Source organism: Podarcis liolepis (assembly GCF_965112155.1).
Source record: "Podarcis liolepis genome assembly, chromosome: 2".
Classification (NCBI taxonomy): domain Eukaryota; kingdom Metazoa; phylum Chordata; class Lepidosauria; order Squamata; family Lacertidae; genus Podarcis; species Podarcis liolepis.
The window spans coordinates 29,596,098-29,621,457 of record NC_139555.1 but is presented as its reverse complement, the minus strand read 5'-3'; the positions used below and the strand labels follow the sequence as shown (position 1 = coordinate 29,621,457).

At 40.2% G+C, this 25,360-nt stretch overlaps 1 protein-coding gene across 2 annotated transcripts in view; it reads left to right on the top strand.

Annotated features, from left to right (window-relative positions):
• The window catches only part of RPTOR (regulatory associated protein of MTOR complex 1), a 313,358-nt gene that overhangs the window by 96,857 nt on the left and 191,141 nt on the right, over window positions 1-25,360 (top strand). For both annotated transcript variants that reach the window (XM_083489852.1, XM_083489851.1), the window contains exons 4-5: window positions 8,644-8,802; window positions 12,829-12,975. In XM_083489852.1, the coding sequence (XP_083345978.1) occupies window positions 8,644-8,802; window positions 12,829-12,975 (306 nt within the window). The remainder of the gene's footprint in view (window positions 1-8,643; window positions 8,803-12,828; window positions 12,976-25,360) is intronic.

The window sequence follows — 25,360 nt, the reverse complement described above, 5'->3', positions numbered from 1 at the left end:
ACTGTTCCCAATTTGGAGTCCCCCAAGGCTTTTTTTGTAGACATAACATATTGAGTCTCACACTAAAGCGATAATAAAAATCAGATCCTCACCACCGAAGCAGCTGACTGACATCACCACCAGCAATTTCATGCTTGTCCTGCGGTGCCCATCAACAAGGCATTTTGACAACTCTGAGCTTGGTGTCAGCTTTGGAATGACAGATACAGCTGAATACCATCAGCAAAGGAGCTGTAATTGAGAGTGTCCTTTCTGATAACCATAATCAGAAGGAAAGCTTTATTGCCAAGGACCAGGCAGAAATACGGAGGGAAATGTTATATAAAAAATCAAGAAGAGTTTGCTAGGTCAAGTAGAGTTTGCTGTAAGTAGTTGTTTCCCCCACCCCACCCCCTACTCTGCAGCTAGTAGGTGGCAAAAAGAAGCTAGTGCAGCCTTATCCACTAAAGTTTTAATTGCTCTTTTATTACAGTGAAATGTTGTTGAAGGATTAAAAGCCAATCTATACATCTGCAGAGATGCCATTAGTTTTGCACTCATCCTCAGCTAAAGCAGATATTTTGCCTTGAAAACGTGGAACAGGAACATCTAACAGTGGAAAATAACTGACACCGACAACAAGCAGAGGATATAATGGAATAAAAAAGGCTTTATGAAAGGAACGAACACTGGCATTAAACACTTTTAATGGGAAGTAAGCAAATCAGTTTGTAGACAAAAAGAAAGGTCATAAAATTAAACATGTGGTTGTATCTGACTAACTCATAGTCCGTAGAGCCACTGAAATAAACGGAATTGTTAGCCATTACTAGCTTGTGTATTAATTTCAACAGAACTACTCAGAGTATGACTTGGATACAACCCATAATCTTGACTACATAGTGAGGTCTTTCTACTGTCAAAAAGCTACATTTAACACCAATAGAGGAAATTCATTTAGGTGTCAGTTGTTTGTGATTTAAAATAACATTTCAAAGCTAATCAACTTTAAGCACTCTCCCAGTACCTAGGAGCGATATGGTTCAGTCTACTTAATCTTAACAAAACCAATATGATCTTGTGCATTGGTGCCCTTGGTAAATCTTCGTGTGAGGAGGGTAAAGTTGTAAATCTGTCAGCTACTAGCTTGAAAGAGTGGCACAGCAAAAATGCAGGGCAGATTGGAGGAACAAGATGTGCTGCTTTGGGCCCCCAAAGCTATGTGGTCTGAAAATTAGAATGGTTTCACTATGAAATGCATCAGATTTCTTCCTTTAAGAGCTGGAATATGCAGTTTATGTGAGAGATTGGGTGTGGAGACAGAGGAGAAAAGGAATTACTCATGTGAAATGATGTGTTTCTCTCCTCTCGGTTGCTGTCATATGAATCTACTACTATGACATTGGTGAGAAATTGCTACCCTGTGCTAGGCCTTTCAATTTAAGGTCTCTCTAAGTTCCTTTTGAAAGTTTTGATGGTAGCCTATTTTTCCAGGTATAATGCATACAGAGGGGAAACAACTATATTTTCAGAGCAGCAGTGGACCACTTGTGACCCATGATATGTTTTTAACTGTAGTCTTGACAAACCTATGTCCTTCTCATCTTCTGACCAGTCACAGGCAGCATGGATGGGATGATGGGAGTTGTAGTTCAGCAACAACTGGAAGGCCTCAGGTTTCCCATTCCTTCAGCAGAGAGTATTAGATTTTGTTTTCTACATATAGTTAAGGCAACAGCAATGTTGGTTCTCTGCACACCATTCTTTGACGAATTACAGTGGTGCCCCGCAAAACGAATGCCTCGCAAGACGGAAAACCCGCTAGACGAAAGGGTTTTCCGTTTTTGAGCTGCTTCGCAAGACGATTTTCCCTATGGGCTTGCTTTGCAAGACGAAAACGTCTTGCAAGTGTTCCGATTCCCCCCCCCCCTTTTCTAAGCCGCTAATAGCCTTTTAGCCGCTAATCCGCTAAGCCTTTAATAGCCGCTAAACCGCTAATAGCCGCTAAACCGCTAATAGCGCTAATCCGCTAAGCCGCTAATAGGGTTGCTTCGCAAGACGAAAAAACCGCTAGACGACGAGACTCGCGGAACGGATTAATTTTGTCTTGCGAGGCACCACTGTAGAAGTTAATCTTGAGAATGTGCATTCATTCCTTTTCCTCACATGTGAATTTTTCACTTCCTGCTGTTGTTAAGCTTAAATGTGGGCTAGCATTACAAGTACATTAATATGAACCATGGTTCCCATCTTACCCAGATGCAAGCTCATTTCAAACCTTGGTTTCAAATTCTGATTGAGAAGGGAACACTGTTTAGCATTTATCATGGTTAGCAATGGTGACAATTTTATACTAAACTCTGGTTAAGATTGACAGGAGGAGGAAGAGTCCATTCACAAATTTCAAAGGAAACAGCATGCATTCCTGAAGCTGACTCCCAACTTGTGAACAGTGGTTTACAGGGATCCAGAGTTGAAATTGTACTGTCCACTAGCATTGTAGAGTAATCTGCCCATTTCAGGTTCCATGCAAGCAATTTGCTGCTTTTTGATTATATACTGCCAGCAGGATATTCTGTCTAGCGCCGATAATGGTGTTGTGGTTGACAGTGGAAGATAGCTTCTTTGCTAGAATCTGTTTCTAAGCATGTGTCAGTTTTCTGTCAATTGAAGGATCTGTTCTGATGTACCTTTTTCCAGAAGCAATTTAGTTGGCAACTCCTGTAGAAACTACTGCTTTTCTGTTTAGGGAAGGTATGTACTCTGTTTCCACTGTAATTGCTCCCAAACTGTATTGAGCAATTCTTCCTTGTGTTGCTGGGGAAAGTGCTTCCTTTTTATCTCATAATTACTCTGGAATACAATCAATCAATCAATCAATCAATATGACTTTTAGAAACAATCTTGTGCTCTGGGTTTCAAGTCTTAGCAAGACATGGTCTTTCTGAAATTGTGTAGTCTTGAAGAGTGGAACGACTCTTTACAGTTGAGAAGCAAAAAGGCTGTGCACAATTTGGCAGTTCCTAACACTGCACCATGAAAAAAAATCTAAATATTTTTTACTAAGGGAACTAGAAATTAAATTTCATTGATGGACATTTCAATCCCCAAATGCACTGAGACCTACCAGTCTGTGCTTTTGTTTCTTGAAGTTTTTCTTTGATCTCTTGTTTCTGTGATAGTCCTTAGAATCTTCCCACATGTATGCAGAATGTTCCATTTTGTTTAAATGACCTATGGGACGTCTGAAACACATAGATAATCAGTTTTATGTAAATGGGAGCACTGGGTACATAAGACACAGATATCATGCTGCACGTGGGGTGAGATGCATAGTGAATTCAGGTAAGTGCTTGGCCCTGCTTGTAGTTTAGTGGCAAAGTGAGACAGGCTGTCCACCATTTCTTCAGCCTATGTGATTTAGTCTGACTAGCACCTGGGAGACAAGGCTCAAATCCTCACTCAGTCTTGAAGTTCACTGAGTGACCTTGAGCCAGTCACTGCTTCATAGACTAACCTACTTCACAGGGATGTTGTGGGGATTAAATGAGGAGCAGGGAGAGCCATGTATGGCACTTTGAGCTCCTTGGAGAATACAAATAAAACAAATAAAATTAAAAATAAATGTGCCCTCAAGTTGTTGTGAGCATAAAATAACTTCCACATCTCATGTTTTGAGTTCATTTAAGAAGGGGTGTGATACATATGTGAAAAATAATGGGAAATTTGAAGTGTGGAATCCTAAACCCGGTCACTGCCCAGCAGGGTTTAACAACATCAGGGCTACATCTCTGCCATGTATGCCAGCTGGGAAAAAAGAGAGGTCAGACAGACTATTGTATCTACCTGTAGCTGGCACAGCTATCAGGCCCAATGCCATCATGGGATCCAGTGGATCCCAGAGCAGCTCAGGTGCTCCTTACCATTGAATGCTTAATTTTGGGTCTTTCTGTTGTCAGTGGGCTGGGCAGAGGGACACCTCCATTCAGTCCAGCACAGCTCGGAGGGGGGTTGAATTACACCCTCAGTTTGTAGAAATCCTGTAAGCATTTTGTATTGCATACTCTTTCTTGTATGCGCTGAGACAAATATAATCCCCACTGCCACTTCTTCAAGATGTATTGCCTATTCTTCATAGCTGATTTGAAGGAGGGAGGGAAGTACAGTGAGTGGGAGAAGAATAAGATCATAGGCAGTAGTTTCAGGAAATAGGTCTGATTGGGTGTTAAGACACAAAGCAACCAAAATGGCTTATGGCCCAGGATAGCATTCATTTGGAAGGAAATGCAGTTTTTACCTGCAGCTTCATGAGATGAAAACAGGACAGATAGATATTTTTTTAAACACACACACAATTTTATTTTATTTTTTGCTTATAAGGAATCTTGCATCCCGATTTACTGTTTGCACAATGTTTGTACTGTCATTAAAATGGCATAACAGCTGTGAACGCTGTCTTAGAGAACTCATTTTGACAGAGTAACATCTGGGGGGAAATAACTATGAATCAAAAGAACCAAGCTGTGCTCTTCACATTGCGTTTTTCCTTTGGTGTTGTAATCACAGGGGGCATGTAAATAGTCAAAACATAAGGTTTGGTTTGCCTTCTAGAAGGGGGCAGTGGTAACATCCAGACAATCTTTAAATGATGTACCTGTGCTAGTTAATGAAGCTGATAAGTGAGGCATGTGATCAAATCTTTTTAGAGACTAACTATAGAGTTGCAACTGTGGCTTAAAGAGAGAATATTTTTTATGAAATCTGAGAAGCCTGTTTTAGGAAGGGGCATAGCTTATGGTAGAACATCTGTTTTGTATGGAGAAGGTCCCAACTTCAGTCCCTGGCATCTGCTGGTAGACCTGGGGAAAACTTCTGACTGAAACTTTGGAGAGCTCCTTCCTGCCAGTCAGTGTAGATGGGCTCTTTGGACCAATGGTTTGCCTCCATATAAGACAACTTCTGATGTTTCTAAGGACAAAATTCTGAAGCTGGAATTTAGTTTTTTTCCTGAATGGAGACAATGCCTCATCTCTCTGATCCCAATAGCATTAGTGGTCCTATAGTGATATTCTACCCAATAAATATATACATATTTAGAACATACCGTATTGGCCCGAATATAAGCTGCACCCGAATATAAGCCACACCTTTAAAATTGGAGGGAGGGCAAGAAAAAATAGCCGAATATAAGCCACTCCCTTCCTCGCTGCTCCTGGTTGCATACTGGGGGGGAGGGAGAGCTGCGTTGCCAGCAACCTTTCCCCTCCCCCCCTCTCCCTTCCCAGCCTTGGGGGAGAGAATGGGGGACAATGTGCGGAGCAAGTGCCCCTTCAACACATTCCTGGCACTGTTTGCCCCACGCTTCTAGCTGAATACTGTAAGGTTGCGAATATAAACCGCACTTTAACTTTTCACAGTCGGAATTTGGGGGGGAAAGTGCTGCTTATATTCAGGCCAATACTGTACTTGAACCCAGTTTGATCTAGCTGTCTCCACCACTTGGCAGGACATGTCAAGGCACACCGATTTCACACACATTTGGTTTTTTGATACTGGACTCTTTGTCAGATCTAGTCCCAGCCCAGGATGTTGCCAGGTCAAACTCTAAATGCTCAACCAGTAATACTGTTCCCTACTACCATGGAAAACTCTTACCTCACACTTTGCTTCCCTTGTGTGTCTTTGTGAACCCGTTTTCATTGCTGAGAGCCCCTTTAAGAGAAAATAATTTTCTAAAAAGTGGGATAAAAATATAGGGCTGTATTCAGCTTACTCTTGGTAGGCCCACTGCTATTAGTGGCCATGACTACTACTCTGGAGTAAAAAGTTAGTTGAATCAGGTATGGCCTGTCCATGAGGCAAGATTGGGTGACCACCTCAAGCAGAGAAAACCCACCAGGTAGCATTCCCGTGGGCGCTCTGCTGTCTCCAGAGAAGTGGCACCAACAGCAGCACCAGTTTCCGGTGAGATTTCATGAGATTTGGGCAAGTTTTTGCTGGAAGCTGGCACTGCCACACAGGCTTGTTGGGTTGTGGGGCATGTTTCATTTCACCTCAAATGATGAAACTGAATGCTCTGCCCCTGAGCTGAATACAACCTCATAGTATGCAACACAACCAAACAAAGAAGAACTGGCAATGTTTGCAAGCTTATCCTTAAAGTTCTCCCTAATCACTTTCCTGCTTTTTCTCTGTTTCTCTCTAAAGGAAATATTATTACAGTGTTGTCAAAACAAAACAAATTGCTGGTTACACCTCTCATCATGGACACCTCTCATCATGGACAACATGAATGGAGATTTGGCTTGTCTGTACATCAGAATGCTATTTTAAAATTATTATTATTATTAATTTATTTTATTTATTTATACCCCGCCCATCTGGTTGAGTCTCCCCAGCCACTCTGGGCGGCTTCCAATCAAGTGTTAAAAACAATGCAGCATCAAATATTAAAAACTTCCCTAAACAGGAAGCGAAGGCTAAAACTCCTTGCCTGGCAGATAGGTATATAACTGCTTATTTAGTGGCTCTTTGTTTTTTCCCCTGTTTCCTCCTACTACAACTCAGCTCTGTAAATGTGAAAATGGTGTTCTATGTAGAGTTCTTCTTTCCATTCACCACTATTAATTATGAACTCAGTCTAATAGCTATGCTAGGGGGATGCGACGGAGATTCCAGTAAGGAAATTGCCCCTACCCCCTCTTCAAAGTGAGAATTGAAAAATTGCCTACCACTCGAGGGCTTGGTTATAGCGTCTTGTAAATGCGCCAACAGGCAGAATGTGATTTAAGGCATGCATTTTGCAAATCAGCACCTTCATAACGGCACTGTAAGATATGATAGTGAGATAGAAGATGATGCTTGCATTAATGCAGTCTACTGTGAGCAGCATTCTTGAGTGACAGACTTTAGCAGCATCTTTCCTGCAGCTGCTTGTCTCTTGCTCATAAACACAGATGAGTGGAATGAAATATTACACTGCAAGGCACAGTTTTAACAGAACACCCTGAATTGCCAAGGACCACTATTGTGTTAACTTGCTGCTTTATTCCTGTAAAAAACCCACAAAAATGTGAAAGAAAAACAGGCAGTGAAAGGTTACTGTTTCTTACGGGAAAATGCTGCAGTACCTTTTAGAAGTTTGCAAAAAATAAATAAACGTGAAAGGACACTGTACAGCATTTTCAAAAACAGTGTGAAAGGACACTGTACAAAACAGGAAATGGGATTATACAGTATATATTTGTTTAGAAGTAGCTCTTTGCCCTTTAAACTTGTAGCTATGCTTGGTTGTTCTCCCCTTGTCCCCATTATAAGCCTTCCTAATGAAGTTATTTAAAGGATGTTTGTTCTCTGTTTTGATTCAAGCTCTGCTGAAATGAATGGACTGATACAAGAACTTTGCTATGTACCAGTGTTTTTCTGCCTTTCTTCAGTAAGCGGTGGGGGGGGGGCAACATGAAAAACATTACATTAAGAGTATGCGAGTGCAGAAAATGTCAGTGAACAGGCACTTGTGCTTGTGATATTCATCTTGGGAAGAAAAATGTTGTGTTAGAATTGGCACTGCACTTTTGTTGTAGTTTCCACTAGCTTTCAGTGGCAGTTGTGCAAGAGAATATTATCACAAGTGATGCCATGTGCATACCTGTCTTTTAAATTTTGTTTGTCTTCAGGTTATGAACAAATCCTTATTTTATTTTATTGTAATAATTATTAGCTGTTTTCAAGCATTTCAGTGAGGTTTCATATTAATAGCACTGTAGATGTATAAGAAGCAACACGTTATTGGAGAAGTGGCGGAATAAAGTTGGAGCTATCTGTGGAGGGGCATGAACCTTCTGTACATACTGTGTCAATGGTAGATTTTCTGGTTTCTTACATGAAACTGGCACATAGTATAGTAGTATACATGAGTATAGGGCACAAGCTAAGTGGAACCTCTGTGTTCAGAGGCGGTATAGCACTAAATACCAGTTGCTAGGACAAAAATCAGGGAGATCTTTTGTCTCCTTGTCCTGCTTTGTGGGCTTTCCAAGAGACATCTTATAGGCTGCTGTTAGATCCAGCATAACTCAAAGGAGGGGTGGGTCTGAAAATGGTATATACCTTTTGCTTGAGCCTAAGTAGTTTTTTGTGCCCTGGCTATTGTCTGCTAGTGAGTTTGAAAAATGAATTAGGGGCTTAACTTACAATAAACTTTCATTTGAACAAGGCTTTTATCTGGGATTTCTATCTTCTTGAATGTTTAATGACCTATTGTCTAGGTCTAAATTGTTGCAGCATCTCTAGCTATACCCTGTAATCATTTCAGGACAGCGGATAGTTCCTTTGGTACCAATATAATTTGTAGGAGGGTTTATGCATTATGAAGAGAGAGATGCTTTTATAGCAGGTGGATATTTTAAAGTTGTCCAAGTTTATTTAGTTGTTTAATAATGAATAAGAGGTAAGATTTCATGGGAAATTGTCAAAGGGGGCACACAAATGTAGTTTAAACATTATAAGATATATGCTGCTTATTGATTTATGTGCTCTATTTAAATGAAAGTGAGCTTCATTCTTGTATACAGGAAAAATGTCAAATTATTGTTAATTCTCATCCATATGCAAGAATAAAACAATGTAATATATTCTTTCTCTCTCCTTCCTCTCTCCAACCAGGCCCGATACAAGCAGAGTCTAGATCCTACAGTGGATGAAGTTAAAAAGCTATGCACATCATTGCGTCGAAATGCCAAGGAAGAGAGAGTTCTCTTCCACTACAATGGGCATGGTGTCCCCAGACCAACAGTAAATGGAGAAATATGGGTCTTCAACAAGGTACACGATTTGCAGATGGAGTTAAATCATGGTCCCTTTCATGTCAAATTTGCTCAACACTTACCAATAAAAGTGTTATTGCTAACGTATGATTTTAGAGCTTCAGTTTGTTCACACCTTTATGTACCCCCACATTAAGTTGTTATGTACTTCTTGTAACTCCTTTTTTTGAAAGGGTACCTGCAGTCCTTCTGGAGGAGCTCTCTCTGCATTAGTGTGTGCACATAAAGAGAGCTAGATTACAGAGATAATAATGATGCTAGCTAAGATACATAATTAATGTTCATGTCCAAATTTCCTCCTGAAGAGGATTCCAGAAATTGCTCTTCAAATTCCATAAGCTAATAAAACACTGTTACACAGTGCCAGCAATGGGCATGGTACCTTACCTTCTAAGGAAAATACCCCCGCCCCAACACTGAACAAGTCTTCAGTGGCATACCTATTAATGCACTTGGCTTTGGTCATTATGATCTTGCAGTGTATGAAATAAATGTATGAAACATTGCCAGGATTTTCAGCTTGCCTTTGTGGTGTTGGAAGCCGTAACCCACTTTGCATTCAGAATCCTTATTAGCCTTACTCCAGACAGCAAATCTGCCACAAGAGCTTGTACTAGACATCAAGATGTCTTCTCACTTGCATGGGGATGAGAAGTGGGTGATAGGTTATGATGATTGATTACGAGTTGCACTTACCCAAATGTGTTTTGCCTTTTAAGTAACACATTTACTACCTCCAACAGGTGACTGATAGTGAAACAGAGACTTTTATTCAGCAGTTTATTTACCGCCTTGGGGTTGCTCCTAACTGTGTTTTATAGCTGGTTCCATATAGCTGAGGGAGAGTTGCTCTTGGATGTTTATATGGTCAGTTCAGTTTCAATTTTTTTGTTTTATTGTTCAAAGTACAAAAATGTAGTTGTTCAGTTTGCAGTGCATTTTGCAAAAAGTTACCATTTCAGCCCTGTGTGGAGGAGAGGACTTAGGTTCTTTCATTCCTTCTATGGAGTAGCCTCAAGGACTTATGTCATAGTTTACGAATGATGCTGGCTAGTAATTTGGCAGCAAACGGATCATGTTTTTTTCATGCAAAATGTCCCCATGTTCAATTCGAGTCAATTCCAGTTAAAAAGGTCCAGTAAAATAGGTGGTAGTGAATTGCCACTGTCTGCTGAAGGAAGACTATACTGGAGCATATTACCTGGTATAAGGCAACTTCCTTCCTAATAGAGCTCAGAACTCAATTAACATTCATCCCAACACAACACCAAATATTTAATCTAGATCTGGTGTTTAAAAACAATAAAAAGAGATCTTAATGAGTTCTGAACGGTAAATAAGATAGAAATAATGTGATGCTGAATGTGCTACAAGAATGAGGGAAATAAATTACTGATGAATGAAATTTGGATGTTGTGCCAACAGCGTTATTAAGTATTTATTTATTGTGCCTTTGCCAGCTATCTTGCCTTATCAGCTGGGGTAATCTGATGAAGACTCCACTGTCTATTATTAGGAGATGTCTTAAAGATTTGTAGCCCAGGTTACGAAGGAGGACTGGATTTGCATAGGTGGAATGTGAAACATGATATATTTGCCTATCAGAAGGGGAAGTGTGCTTTCTTTCTAACAAAAAAAAAAGCAAGACAAGGGAGGGAGGAAATGCTCTTGCCCTCTGCTTCCAAACAGCTATGTTCTGTACAGCTTGAAGTTTCAAAGATTCTAATGCAGAGTAAATGCCACTGTTTTGTTTTAAGACGAATTCTAAAAAATATAACTTCTCCCAGTGGTCCTCTTAGGTAGTGCATTAAAATCCAGTGACTGCACATTCACTAGCAATTGGATCAACCTACTACGGAGTGTCCCTGAGATGCCCTTGGTGGTCGAGATATAGTTGTGACCTTTTTTTTTTAGCTGTAGAATTGTTGCTTCTGATCAGAGGCTCTGCAAATTATCTCTTTGCCCTTCAGTGGAAGACCTGTGAGTTTTCAGTGAGTCTGTGCAAGTCTAAGCACCCATCATTTTCTAGTTGTGCTATATTTATAAGAGATTAAGGATAATATATTCTGATACATAGATTAAAAAGGATAAACCCTACAGGAAGTATTATTTCTGTCTGATTTGTTTCAGCCAAAAAGCCAGATCTCAGTTGTTTTGTTTAACTAAGCAGACTCTATTTTCCACAGGGATCCAAGTGAAAAAGGACTGTGTGGCATAGTTTGAATAAGTCACTTTAAAAAAGTTAATGATTAAATTGAGTTGATCTTTTTTTTTAAAAAAGTGTGTGTGTTGGTGTCTCTGTATGCGTGTACACACACACACACACACACACACACACACACACAGACACACACACACACACACACACACACACACACAGACACACACACACTTCACTCTTTTCTGCCATGCATCCCCCCCTTAACTTGATTATTTTTATTCCTCTTGTCATGTTTTGCATAATGTGGTGGCTAGCTTAATTTTTCAGGACTGCCTTATAAAGCAAGCCTAGTTTTTGGATGTTTAATCTAGTCTGACAGATAAAGAGGAAGTTAATAAATAAATAATCTGCAGTGCATCTATGTTCACTTAGTTGGAAGGAGAACTTGCTTTTCATCCTCTGTATATTTAAGCATGAGAAAGAGAGACAATTGCAATGTGTTTCTTCTCCTCTTCTGCCCCCAGATTATATTGCTTTGAGATGGGGCATTTAGGGATCAAAGGTACTGTTTGTCTTCAAGGACTTCACTTTGGTACAGTACTTTCAGCACATGTAGGAGGAGAGAGCACCTCAAAAGGATTTGGAGAACATTTATTGGTACATTCTTCTCCTTCCATTCACCTCTTGCTGCAACAAGACCAATGTTCCACTGCAGTATGATAAAATGATTTCCCACTCTTTTGAAGACTTGCAGTGTTCTAAATTTGCTTTGCAACTTGGCAGACAAAGGAAAGCAGCTAATGAGATGCTAATGGATTACACAGAAAAAGAAAATTGACATTCTCCCAGCCCCCTCCGCTGCTTTCTTTTTTATTTTATGATACCATTAAAATCACAATTTTTGACCGTAAAGTCAAGAAACCCTCAAAGTTGTTATTTTGGCTTTACAGTATTTCAGGTACATGCCAGTGATTTGTATATTAAAGAAAAATGATGCACTGTACTGCGGGGGGGGGGGGGGCACACCAGAAATATTAATGGTTGCTCTTTTTCCTTGGTTGCTTTTTTTGTAATCTTTGTTAATCACTCAGAAAGTAGCCAAGCAATTCTACAGTACCACAGGTGCACAGAATTTGCAAATTAAGTTAAACTGTAAGGCAGAAATCTGTTTTATTACCATGTAAGTAACTGGAAGCTGTTCCATGTTTTCTGATAGGTTTAGCAACTTCATAGGTTATACAGTAATTTGGTTAAAAGAAGTGGTGATTCATTTACTTGCCAGAGGTCTCAGCTCTATCTTTGTGCTTAGTTTTCAAGGCAACCATAAGTTTGCAAAATTGATGACAATTCAGTGAGTCTTCTGAGATAAGATGTCTCTCGTTCATGATTCAGGAAACAATGCATTTTCCGTACAAGGATGTGAATTTATTTTGCTTAGTACAAATATGCATAGGGACATACCCAGTATAAACAGCTAGTAATAGTTAACATATATTATTTTCACACACTGTGTTTGGTAGAATTTCACCTAACATTACAACATGTTCAGCTTATTTCTCAAATCCTGACTCTTTTTATGACCACAATCTCTGATACGTGCATTATAATAATACATAGTAAGTGACAAGTGAGCAGAATTCAGAGTAAATTTGAGAACATTTTCACACTGAATGAACTCTTGTATTACTTTATGGGATGGTAAATGATGATTCCATAGCATCATTTATTTCCATTATATTTGGAATTGTTTCTTAACCCTGAAAACAGAAGTAGCTTGTTTAATCCTTCTGAGTATTGTAGGCAAAGGCTGCTGTTCACTGTGCAGTATAATATATGTGGTTTTTTTGTTTGTTTATTTTGCAGAACTATACGCAGTACATCCCTTTATCCATATATGATCTACAGACATGGATGGGCAGTCCCTCTATCTTCGTGTATGATTGCTCAAACGCTGGCCTTATTGTCAAATCTTTCAAACAGTTTGCCCTGCAGAGGGAGCAGGAGCTGGAGGTGAGATTGTGGGAATGTGAAATTGGTGAAAGAGGGCATTATTCTTTTAGACTTTAATAGGATCAAGTGGGGGAAGGACCATGGAATCACGGCTTGTGAGAGCAGATCATACTGTGCTTGATGCAAAGATACGTCTAGCAACAAACGTGTAGGAGACTGAGCTGAAAAAAGAAACTAATTTGGGAAGAGTCTTGCAGCTTTAATTTAGTTCTGATTCTGTTTGCTTTCCAACAGTATAACCCTGGCCATTAATAGAACTGTTAATTAAATGATAACATTAATAGAATCTGCTTATGCCCTAATGGTTTTTACAGAGGAGATGAATGCAAGGTTGAAGTAGGTCTATATATCTCTTACACATTGCGTACTTAGATCTGCATAGAGATCTATTACAGTATCCTTACTCTTGCAACTAAATGTGCAACCGCTAAACTAAATGCTTGAAAGAGTTACAAAGAAGGAACTTGCTGTTGTTGCCATTAATTTTGCAGTGTGAAGAAGTGCCCTGGTGTTAATAAAAGGCGACATTTTGTGGTTTTAGTATTAAATTTATTGTGGCAAATGTGAATAGCAGAAGATGAAGCCATTAAATTTAAGAAGCTTTCACTTATGCCTTTGACACTGAATTTGGCTGAATATTTTCTCTGTACTTTGTAACTGCCAGAGATGCCTTATTAGAAACCAATTTCTTATTTTTATGTTGCTAACTCCTTTCCATCTTTTAAACTCTCACTTTCAATGCTAGAAGCTGAGCCAAACAGATCTAAACGGGATTCTATCAAGGTTGTCCATGATTCTAATATTTTACTGAAACAAAACTACATTTTTTCCCAAAGCCAGTCCTTGCTAAATGTTTATTTATTGACTTGCTTGCCTTTTAATTTCTACCTAATAATGGCTGTTGTCTCCCCATAAAATTTGTAGGCATAGTGTAACAGCACTTAATGATTCTAGTGCTCCAGTCCATCACAATTTATCTACAATCTTCTTATCTGTTGGAGTTTTCCTTCTCAAATCCTTTTATAATTTAAAATACACAAAAATCTTAAGAGATGTGCAGTGACTCAGGTACTTTAATAACCTCTTTGGTCTCTTGTAGAGCATTACTGTAAATAAGGGGTGGGCAACCTTCACTCTGTGGGCCAAATTTGGCCTGCCAGGTTGTTTTGAGAAAGCCATGCCCACCTGTCCATGAGGCAGGTAAGGGCAGGACTTGGCCAAAAGGGGCTTTGGTTGATCAGCCACTGTAACTAGGGAAATGAGTGCGGCCTTTGATGCTGACCTACTGTAAAGCTGGGAACAAATCCTTTCTACGGTGAGGGATAAACAATATCTATACATTGCCTGATGAAAAACATTTTAATATTAATCCACTGGTTTTTGTAAGTTGCTTTGTTTATGGAAAACCTTTGCTCTCTGGCTGCTAATCCAACATTTCCCTCTTGGTGCCTGTTTAGATTGCAATAACCTTCAGCCTTCGCATGCCAAGTATTGCTGTGGATTAACTGGCTAAGAAATGTGCTTTTCAATTTCAGAGTATACTGTTTATAGGAAATGTTACATATCCTGTTAAAAATGCACACTGCAATTTTTAAAAGTGGATCAAGGATTGCACTTTTTTTTAAAAAAAATGTCAAATGTGCAACAATGTAAAAGTGCACTATAGGTTTCATAATTAACTTAGATTTTGATCTTGGTACTTTATTTTTAATTAAAAAGAAGAAATGCCTGTCTGTCTCCGCCTCCCTCCCACCTCCCATTAGGCTTAATATTATTGGCTATTGTTCAGATGGTTGCTTGTATAAATAACGGATATTAAAAAGACAAAACATGTCCATGGTTATCACTTGTAAATATTTATTTTGGTAAATATAAATACTTCTAATTTAGATGAAGGCAGCCCATGCATTGTGGAGACTGGAGGCTATAAGCTGCATTTATTCAGTGCTGTTTGAAATTTATTTTCTGTGTTCCTTTAAAAAGGGATTGACCTACTGGATTATCGACTCATGGAGTAATTTGACATACTTTTTAAAATTTTGGCCTGTGATAGTAGTAAGGATTAAGGGATTGCCAGATGGTGTGTTGAACTGGCAGTTCAGAAATAGTTGTATAAATGGTGTTTAAAAAATATGAAATAGTAGCAATGTGAAGCTTATGATATAGATTGTCCTGTTGCTTCTAACAGTCATTAATCAATGAGCTAAACTGCCTGGGAGGCCTCTTCAGTTCAGGATTCTTCTATTCATTTTAGATGTCTTCATAAGTATAGGCCAGTGTTTTCCAAACTTGTGATAGTTTAAGGCTCGCCCCCCCCCATGTAAATGGAATATGAATTTCACTCACATATTAGCTATCGACTACACGTATGTAGACCTTTCTCTCTGTTGAGAACTACATCATCTGCTATGATTCATAGGAAACAATTTTTGCATTATGGGTTTGAATTCATACCACAAGCATGTTCCTGTCAGCATTATGAAAAGAAGCTGCTTCCTCTGTGGGTGCAGGTTGGGAATGTTTGCTCTTGTCTTTAAATCTCAATGGGAAGGCTGCAATTAGGAGGAATTCTTCCTCAGCATGAATAGTGCTCCTGAGGGACAAGAAGATGAAGGGCAGAAATGCCAGTTCAGTGTTCTGAAAATGTTAAATGCCAATTCAGCTATTTTTGTACTGTTTTGTTAAACCAAAGATGAGAACATCTTCCTTGTTACTCCACTTCTAATCACCCAGAAGGGAAGACTTCACTTTTATAAAATGCCTTGTTGACTTGACAGAATCCCAGTGGACAATCCAAAGTTCTGTGTTAAGATTCTAGCAATGTTCTGACCCTAAACAAAAGATGCAATGTGCCACTCAGTGGTGTGCAAACAGTACAGGCGTATTTTTTCTTTTCCTTTTCAAGTTAATAGGACAGTAGGGCAGTGTTGCAAGAGACCAATACCTCAGATATATTTTTTCTGTCTCCGGTGATGAAATGAGCCATTGAAACAGGCAGCCAGTACCAGTTACTGAGTGGGAAATGGTTCTGAAATTTTCTGACACCAGCAAACTATTCCTCCCCTAATAAGTAGCCTCTTGGGAGGGGAGGATGAGTAAATGAGTGATATGAGAAAGAGAAAGAGAGCGAGTGTATCAGTCCATATGAGAGAGAATAGTGACCCCTGTGACCCATGAAGGAGTATCCTGAGAAACTGTGTCCATCCACAGAAAAGGGTCCCCAGCCCTTCATCAAGATTTTGTGTGGATTTACCCTGTTGAACAGGGACAGTCACCATGGTGGCATCCAGGCACTGTTGGACTGCATTTACTATCATCCCTGAACATTGGCCATGCTGTTCCCGGGTCGGATCTCAAACCCACAAGAAATGGGGCCATTCCATTCCAGCTGGAAATCATACCCAAAATCCTATTAGGGGGGAACTTTATGGTATCCTTGCTTATAAGCAATATATTCTACCATCAGAAGCAAGGTCAGAGACTGCTTAATTACTTCGTATTTCCATGGTTAATTTATATACCATGATGTTTGACATAGGTCGCTCATGAAACTTTGGAATTCAGATTCCAAATATTTCCAATAATCCTTTTGTCCAAGCCCTCTTGAGGTTTGGCCAATGTACCTTGCCACCCTTGGATGGGTTGCAATTAAGAGAGAGACTATCTTTGGAATGCCTGCTCTAGGGAAGCCCAGCTGGCACTTGCATCAATGTCTTTTAGGCAGGCATAGGCAAACTCAGCCCTCCAGATGTTTTGGGGACTACAACTCCCATCATCCCTAGCTAACAGGACCAGTGGTCAGGGATGATGGGAGTTGTAGTCCCAAAAAAACATATGGAGGGCTGAGTTTGCCTATGCCTGCTTTTAGGCTTGAAGGATTGCTCATTTTGGGAACGTAATTGAATTGCTGCTGCTGTGTTTTTTTTGTATGTTATTTTAATATTTTCAATATTGTACTTTTATTTTATCTGATTTTTTTTATTGCCCTGGTAACTGAAAATGACTGTTGAAGCTGTGTGGTCCAATTAATAATAAAAGCAGCAGTCTCTGTTGTTAAACGTTTGTCTTGACCTCTTCCTCAGACTTATCTTGGCCATTTGAAAACCAGATTGAACTTTAGATATATGGTCTGTTCATGCTGACTCTTAGCAGTGAACACTGGCAGTTTCAGGGAATATCAGTGTTGTCTCTCAAGGCTTGACCAGACGCATGTATAAATGCATGACTCCGGGAAAGACTCTGAATCCAAGGCAGGTGCTGGGGCAGTTCAGACAATAAATAGTGCATGTGTTCCAGTCATTTGGCTGCGCTTATTGAGGACTAAAGCCACCCTGTTATAGCTCTCAATTATCTAATTAACTAGCTTCATTGAGTTCAGAGTGTGTCTGTAAACACACCATAATTCTGGATAGCTAAATGAGCTGCTCAAGTGCACTGTTGGAACAAAAGGCTGCTTAATCTTCCTGTGTCATCCCACATAATTGCGTATATCTGAAATGCCTTATTACATGTCAAGAGAAGCTGGAAAGAGGGTGGGGTGGAGAATTTGTGCATATCATAGGACTTTGCTCGGGCTGTATATAAATTAATAGTGACATATGAGCCTTAGGTTCTTAGTCTCCCCACAGCCTTATTTTCATGTCCTTTTTTTCAGTCTCTAGGGTATTTTATGTTAGAGCAGTAGAATTTCTTGTGTTTATTCCTTCTCTGTGTGGGAATTAAATGCTACTGTGGGAGTGCTTGTTCCTTTAGCCAGAAGTACGGTACATGACTAACTGCTTCTGATCAGAACTAATGAGATCAAATTTGCAGTTTTGGTTTGTTTTCCATCTTCAGCACAGATGAATCTTTGAAGTTACAGTCCAGAGCACTGTTACGGTATATGTCAGTGGTGTGTGGAATTTTCCTAATCTATCATCTTCTGGAAAGAAGAAATTGTTCTCCTTTACCTTTGTTAGTACATTGACATAGAAGATCAGGATGCTGTCAGTTCTGAGAAATCACCAAGCCATGCCAGCATTCAGAATGATGGGAATTGTAGCCTCAAGCCTCCACGTCCAATACTTTTGACACTATCACGCCAAGGAATAAGCAATTCTTCCCTTGTTCAGAACACACAAAAACAGCACAGTAAAGCCAGTATCTAAACAGCAACAAGTGAGAGGATCTGAATGCACTTGAATTTTCTCCTAAATATGTACTGTATTGGCCCGAATGTAAGCTACACTTTTTTCCAAATTCTGACAGTGAAAAGATAAAGGGCGGCTTATATTCGCGACCTTATGCTGCTGGCAAAGCGACGTGGTTCCCCACCCCCCACCCCAAGGAAGCAGTCCAGGAGCACGGGCCATGGTGCATAGCCCGCCCCCTGTTCCCAAATCTCCCCTGAGCCATCGAGGAGAAGCAGGGGAGGCTGCTGGCCAAGCAGCGTGGCTCCCCCTCCCCAAAGAGGAACGCGGGACAACGGTGCACAGCCTGCCCACCGCTCCCAAGCCTCTCTGGTGCTTGGGGAGGGAGTGTCGGGAGTGCCAGGAGGTGGTAGTGTCAAGATGTGGGTTCCCGCCCCCCCCCCGTTCAGGGCGGCAGAGCCGGGAGGCGGACTGCACCCACAAATAAGCCTTGAATTTTAAAGGTGTAGCTTATTTGCGGGTGCGTCTTATTTGGGCCAATACAATATACTGGTGTAGGAAAAAACATGCTCAGTTTCGTACACCAATGAAAAACATGTTCATTGATAGGTGTGGAGTCTCAGGTGTCTACTTTGTTTTTTTGTTTTTGTTTTTTATACCGGGGGGGAAATAAAGAAGCATTGTTTGAGTCTGTTTTTTGTCCCTAGGCAAATAGATTTTTCTCATATTGAGGAGCCCCTGTGCTTGTTGAGTAGTTGTAGCTCCAACTGCCTGGCAGGCATAGAGCCAAGCCTATGCCACCCTTCTTCAGCTCAGAGTCACCCATTATCTTTTCTCATTAGTCAGTGGCCCTCCATAGAAAAATGTTCCTCGTGCCTGGCATACACCTGTGTGAAGATCGCACATGTATCTGTTTTGCTAAATATGCACTTGGAAAGCTGCTTTTTCCAAATGTAGTGCACTTTCCTCATCAGAATACACATGTATCACCTTCACGGAGCATATTGTACACTAATGTATGTTGGTTTTGCAATACCAGTGCTTGCCTATGTGGGAAACATCATGTATGAAAATGGGGACCCTGCCTGAAACAACCCGATGCAGTCAAACTCAGCATGAACCTGAACGCATTTAATAGAAGTTTAACCTGCTTTTTATGAGAATATCCTCACCAAGCAGAGAACTGCGTACAGTAGTAATATAGACACAATATTTAAACTTTAAACACCCCAAATCCTAAGAAACAGCCAGCATTAATGTTCTCTGTGCAAGAGTCCTTTGCAAAAATAGTAATAATAATAACAACTCCTGGACCCTAACCATAGAGTGAAGCTGTGTATGCTAGATCACTGACCCATTCACATCTCTGCTACTTGTCACTTGTAATGAATGAGATTATCAGATGTGTGTTCTGTCACTGATCTACTGATTAGCTGCCAGGCAGTCAGCTGATTAGCAAGGGGAATTGCTGCAGTCTGCAAAGTAAAAAGACTAGAGAAGCAGCAAAATTGAGGCGCAGTAGCCAAGAGTATTTAAATAGCTTTTAATTCCAATCCTATGCACAGTCTAAATAAATCTAAATGTACGTAAGTCCTGCTAGCTTCTGTGCTTTAAGCGTATAACTCCCTCCAGATTATTTCTGGTCTTTATATATTCAGAATGAAGATTGTTCTATCCAATGGAAGGCTGCCCAGACAAAGTCAACACTTGTCCTGGAAAGCCGGCAATACTATTCCCTCATCTTAGCCCAGAGCTACTCAGCTGATTTTGTTTCATCAGAAAGCCTTTCCCTCTCAGTTCAAATGCCACAGCTACTTGGCTGATTCCAGATTCTGAACTGCTAAAAACTCATCAGGTGGTAGCTTCATATTTACAAATAGCAAGGACTTTTACTATAACAAAATAAACCTAGAAGTGCCGCTCCTTTTAGCGGGGGTAGTTAATGTGTTGATTTTGTAATATGAGAGTTGCCTTTATAAAAGTGGTACTCTCTTACAGAGCTGTGTTTTGCCCCTGCCAGGCATGTGAGCAGGTTTCATATAGGCTACTTTTCAGCTAGGATTGCTATGTGCTTTCTAGAAGTGCCTTCGTGTATTGATGTTGTTAGTAGCATAATCCAGGAGTTGTCACTACAGTATTTATGGCATGTGCTTTCAACTTCATTTTGTCTGTTAACTCATCTATTGAGCAAAACTTTTGCTCTGCATGTTATCTATTACTTGTTGTTTGGGTGAGTGAGAAAAAAACTCAAGAATCAGGACTCCCTTAATTCAAGGGTCAAATAGTGCTAGAATTGCACAGTATTGGCTCTTTACATTATGATGGGGGATACTAATTTGCTCACAGATAAATGGATGTGTGCCCCTATTTTTATAATTACTTTCACTTGAATAATAGGATCTTGGTTAATGTGTAATAAGTGCATACACTTGTAAAAAATCAGCCCTATTATGTGTCTTTTATTTCAAACTCTTCGCCTTCTGATTGATCAGAACAATAATGGCCTGGCTCGTATGCAGTACTCAGCCAGGGTTATTTTACCATGGTTTGTTTTGATTTTCTGACTCATGCCTAGCTGTTTAACTATGGTTTGTTAAGCACAAACAAACAATGATAATAATTCATGGTTTATTGCTGGCCTACAATTTCTGGCTTTTATCTGTGGCTTATCATTATATGTAAACTGTGTGGTGTGTTCAGCCATTGCACTCAAGTTGCTCGCCGAGCTGCAGATTTGCAAAGAAGAAAGGAATGGAAAACTAAACCACTCCCAAGATGAAGCTGCTCTCTGTAGTGCTTTGCCTGAAGAAGACTTTACTCCGAACTCTGCCTAACAACAGTTGCTTTTCCCTGCTCCACTTCTCCATGACAAGCCCTTTCCCGCAAGGCAGACAGTTTCATATTGTGGTGCAAAGGGACCTCTGTCCAGCTAGCATCTATAAAAGGATGAATAAGAAAGCAGCAGGTCACAATGGAACCATGCATAATGATAGTTAGCCAAAAGTACTTTTATTAAAAGCTGCTTAGAGGGAAATGAAACAATAGCTTTTGGGGTGAAGGTAATGCAGTCATTAAAACATTTAAAACTACTAAGGTTTAAACATTTGTACTTCTGAAAGTAGCACCATGAAATCCTAGCAGGGTAAGAATACTTTCAATCAGCACCAAAGCCTGACACCTCCCCCCACCCTTCATACCTGTTGATTACACTTTGCAACTTAAGGATAATTAGCATCTTTTGTTCAAGAACTTAGAGAACAATTCACTTGGTGCAGGGATGTCTGTTATTTGACAACCCCTCACCTGATGTTGGTGTGAGCTTTCATTTGTTTCTGGTTTTCTCAAACAGTGTTTCTATGCCACTGGTAGGGGGGTTTTGTTTTTGTTGTTTTACACACACACACTCAAGGGAACCCCAAGGACACGTCAGTGAATCTCAGCTATGGCTTGTAAATACCATGAGTCGCAGACACTCTCCACGATGGATGAAGAAACCTAGTCCCTTACACCCTTGGATTCTCAGCATTAGATGGCCTCCCAGAGGCTAAGAGCAAAATCTTGGATAGAAGAGAAGGTGGTAGTGGCCATTTCCACATGTCCTGGAGGAACTGGTTCCTTGGTATAGGAAGGATACTGTGCTCATCTGGCTCTCCAATGAGATGTGCTAGCAAGGATACAATCAGAATGCTGTCTAGTATAGGAAGAAAATGAATGCCTTGAGAAAGAAGGAAATCACTACCCACAGCAAACATTCAGGAGTGGGGTCCAGGATGATGCTCTTCAGTGATTAGCAGTCTTCTATAGACAAGAAAGATGTGACTCTGTGCTACACCTCATGGAGTGACAACATTGTTCCCAATCAAGTGTCAGAGGGCTAATTTTAGAACAACTGCAAAGGAAACCTTCAATCAAGCCCCATCACTGCACCATTATCCTCTGGCCAGACAAGGCAGACCCGTTTTCCCACCCTAGGATTCTCTGGCCAAGGAGAGCTACCAATTCTGCATAGACCAACACTGCCTAGCACTCCTGTCCCTTAGCGTTTACAACTTCAAGCCTTGTGATTGTACGGTCAAAAGCAGTCCAGGTGCCCCTGGATCCTGGCTTTTTCATGTAAAGTGGACAAAGCTGCTTGGTTTGACCATGTGTAGGGTGACAACATGTCTACAGCCCAAGGTTAGTCCAAGCTCTATCTCTGAGAATATGAAGATAATACCATCAGAAGAGCAACTGTCAAACATCGCAATGGTGTATCAAAGGGCTCTACCACCAATCGGGTCTACAGTGTTGCTCCAGAATGAAGACTTCAACATTCTTCTATCTTAAAAGTATGAGGAGGAAAAGTGAGAGCCGTAGCAGACTCAGGAGGAACACCAGCATATTTTGCTGGACTTGGTATCGGGAAAAGGGAGTTCAAGAAGGCAACCCACTGGAAGTACCTTACCTACAATGTGTTGGCACTTAGGATGCTATTAGATAAGACCAACATGGAGAACAGATGGTTGACTCAGCAAAACTTGACATCCAGCAGGCCTTGACAGACAAACCCCTGCCTCCACCTTTGGATTTGAACAGAGAGCCATTCCTGCTTTGGAGCATACTCGCTCTAGGGATTTCTCTCAAGGTAAGCTTACTCCATTCCCAATCTAAAGTCATCTTTGGGATGCTGACTGCCAGAGAACAACTTACCATCATCTCAGAAGCACCCTCGGTTCTAATTATTTCATTATCCTCTTTCTTGCAGGATCTTTAGGTATCATAGATGAACAAGAAGAACCTGAGAAGTGCACTGTCCTTGAGAAACATGCTGAAGAGGAGGCAGCGCTAGCTTTGCGAAGGAGGCCCACTGACCTAGGTCAGCTAGGCTTAGGAACAGGAAGAAGGTGGATCAGCAGCAGCTTGCCAAGAATTTAGTTAAGACCACTAAGGACACTGGAAATAGAATTGCATAAACTTTTTATGGGCTTGATGACCGAAAACCTCAACAGAGATTTCAGAACTGTCAAGTTTTGACATAGTACACATGTGAACACATGGCTGAAACCATGACATCAGCTGTGAGAGAATCTGATGCTGTCTTCAAGAGGTACATGGTACAGAGAGCAGCCTTAAGACTGTATAAAGGTATCCTTCTGTTGTGGAGTGCAGTGTGGGTTACATGACATAGCACTACATGCAAGTTACCTCACCCAAATCCCATTCTTCAGTTTCAGCGGCATCCTCTTACCACCATTAATCTCCCTCGGAACCTTGCAAAGTTGTAAATGTGGAATATTCACCATAGGAACAAGTCACTTTTCATTGAGTTTGCCTTGTATTACAAGCTTAGTATGGAACAACACTACTTGTTACTGTTTGAAAGGCAGGTTAAGAAACTATGTAAGTAAAGATCAAGCAAAGTGTGGTTGGGGTTACTTCCCTAACAGTAATATAAAAGCACATTGCAGAAAAATGATTAATTCTTTAAGTGAGCCTTTATTGTAAGTTATCTCCTTTAAATTAGCAGGTTTAATATTTACTTTTCTGTAACTGCACTGGTTTGTAATATCTACTGCTGAAAAGATGTTTATGTCTTTAAATGCATAGGGGTAATTAGAAATTTGCTCTTCAAAATAGTTTTATACTGAAAAATATGTACTTTGGTACTTGCTCTACCGTTACTGTTTAAACATGACGAGACCAAAAACATGTATGCAATCATGTTAATGTGTTTTCTCTCTGTCTGTGGGGCGGAGACATTGATCAAGGGTGAGGAGAAGCAACCAGAGGTGGTGATGCCCACAGCTGGCTCTCAAAATTCCCAGTGTGCCCTTGGCTCAAAAATGTTAGCAGCACTTGGCCTTTGGGAAGCAGGCATAGCCACGTTGCCTAGCTTTGTTTGCTCTCAGTAACTGTTGTATTGTAGTAAAATCTGGTTGGTTGGATGATGACAGCACTGTTACTAGGATAAGAGTCTGTTTCGAACATCAGTATGTGCAAGCTGTTTGACGTTTCTGTTATTTCTGTCTCTCATTGTGGCTCAGCTTTCATGGCAAAGAGGGAATGAACCGTTCTCAATTCATACCAGTGATGTCATCCAGACCTTGGGAAGCAATTTCCTGCTTTGGAGTAGTTTCACTATGTTGGCTCTTCTTCTGGTTACTGAAGTGTTAGGGACTTGCTTTGAAATTTCTCCTGTGACCAACTGCTGTGGAGTGTTCCGATAAAACGTTTTCTTTTTTCCAAGCTGGTTACCATCAAAGGCCCATTTTAAAATTGAGCTTTGAGAAAGGATCCATACAAACTGCCTACATGCAATCTTAGCAGTTAAAGAAGACCTTTCATTTCTTTCTCTCCCTGTGTATTCATTTTCCCATAAGGATTCTTTCCCTTCTGCCCTGTTCCCTCAGGCGTAATGTTTTATCTTCTTGCAATTCTCCTTTTTATTTCTAATTTGCACATGAATATGAGTAAGGGCTAGTTTATACAGACCTTTCCTAGCTAATTAATATTTCTGATCTCCATTGTGGAGGTTTGGAAGCACTATTTCTTCTCACATTTGTAATTTGGAACAATTGCTTCCCTGCAGCCAGAATTTCAACACCAGAAATCCCATGAGATACCAGAAACTTCTTTTTTCACTCTCTCGGAGAGACACTGTGCATCAGATAGACATAGTTTCATGAAAGGCTGTTAAACTGGTTTTCAGTATGTTTTCTTTCTAAGCATTTTCAAATGATGACAGAGAAGTTTTTCTTTCATAATCATTTTCAGCCAATTAATATTTATACTGATGAGCTACTTCAGGTTATAATAACACTGTTCATGAATGAGGTGGTGATATCTACAGTAGTTCATTGAATGGCCAATTTGGTGGTCCAGTCTTTTGTTGAGCATCCTACAGAAACTTGTACTCAAGCAACGTCTTTATAATGGAAATTGGATCAAATTATCATAGTCTCAAATTAAAATTTTTTTAAAAAAAAATCAGGGTGATGAAGGAAAAATGAGTAGAGACGTCATGGATTGGTTTTAGGCATTATGGTATGATGATGGTGCTAGCAAAGAGGGTTCAAAGGATTCAATCCAACTGACTGATCTTTAAATGCTTTCCTCATTTCCCCCCTAATGCTTTCTTAATGCTTTTCTTAGGCCTTTGCCACAACAAAATATGCAAAAACAAACAAACAAACCCAAACCCTTCTGTTAAAAGCAAAGTAAAATTAACACTGAATTTATATTTTATTTTGTGATTTATAATATGCTGCTTTATTGTG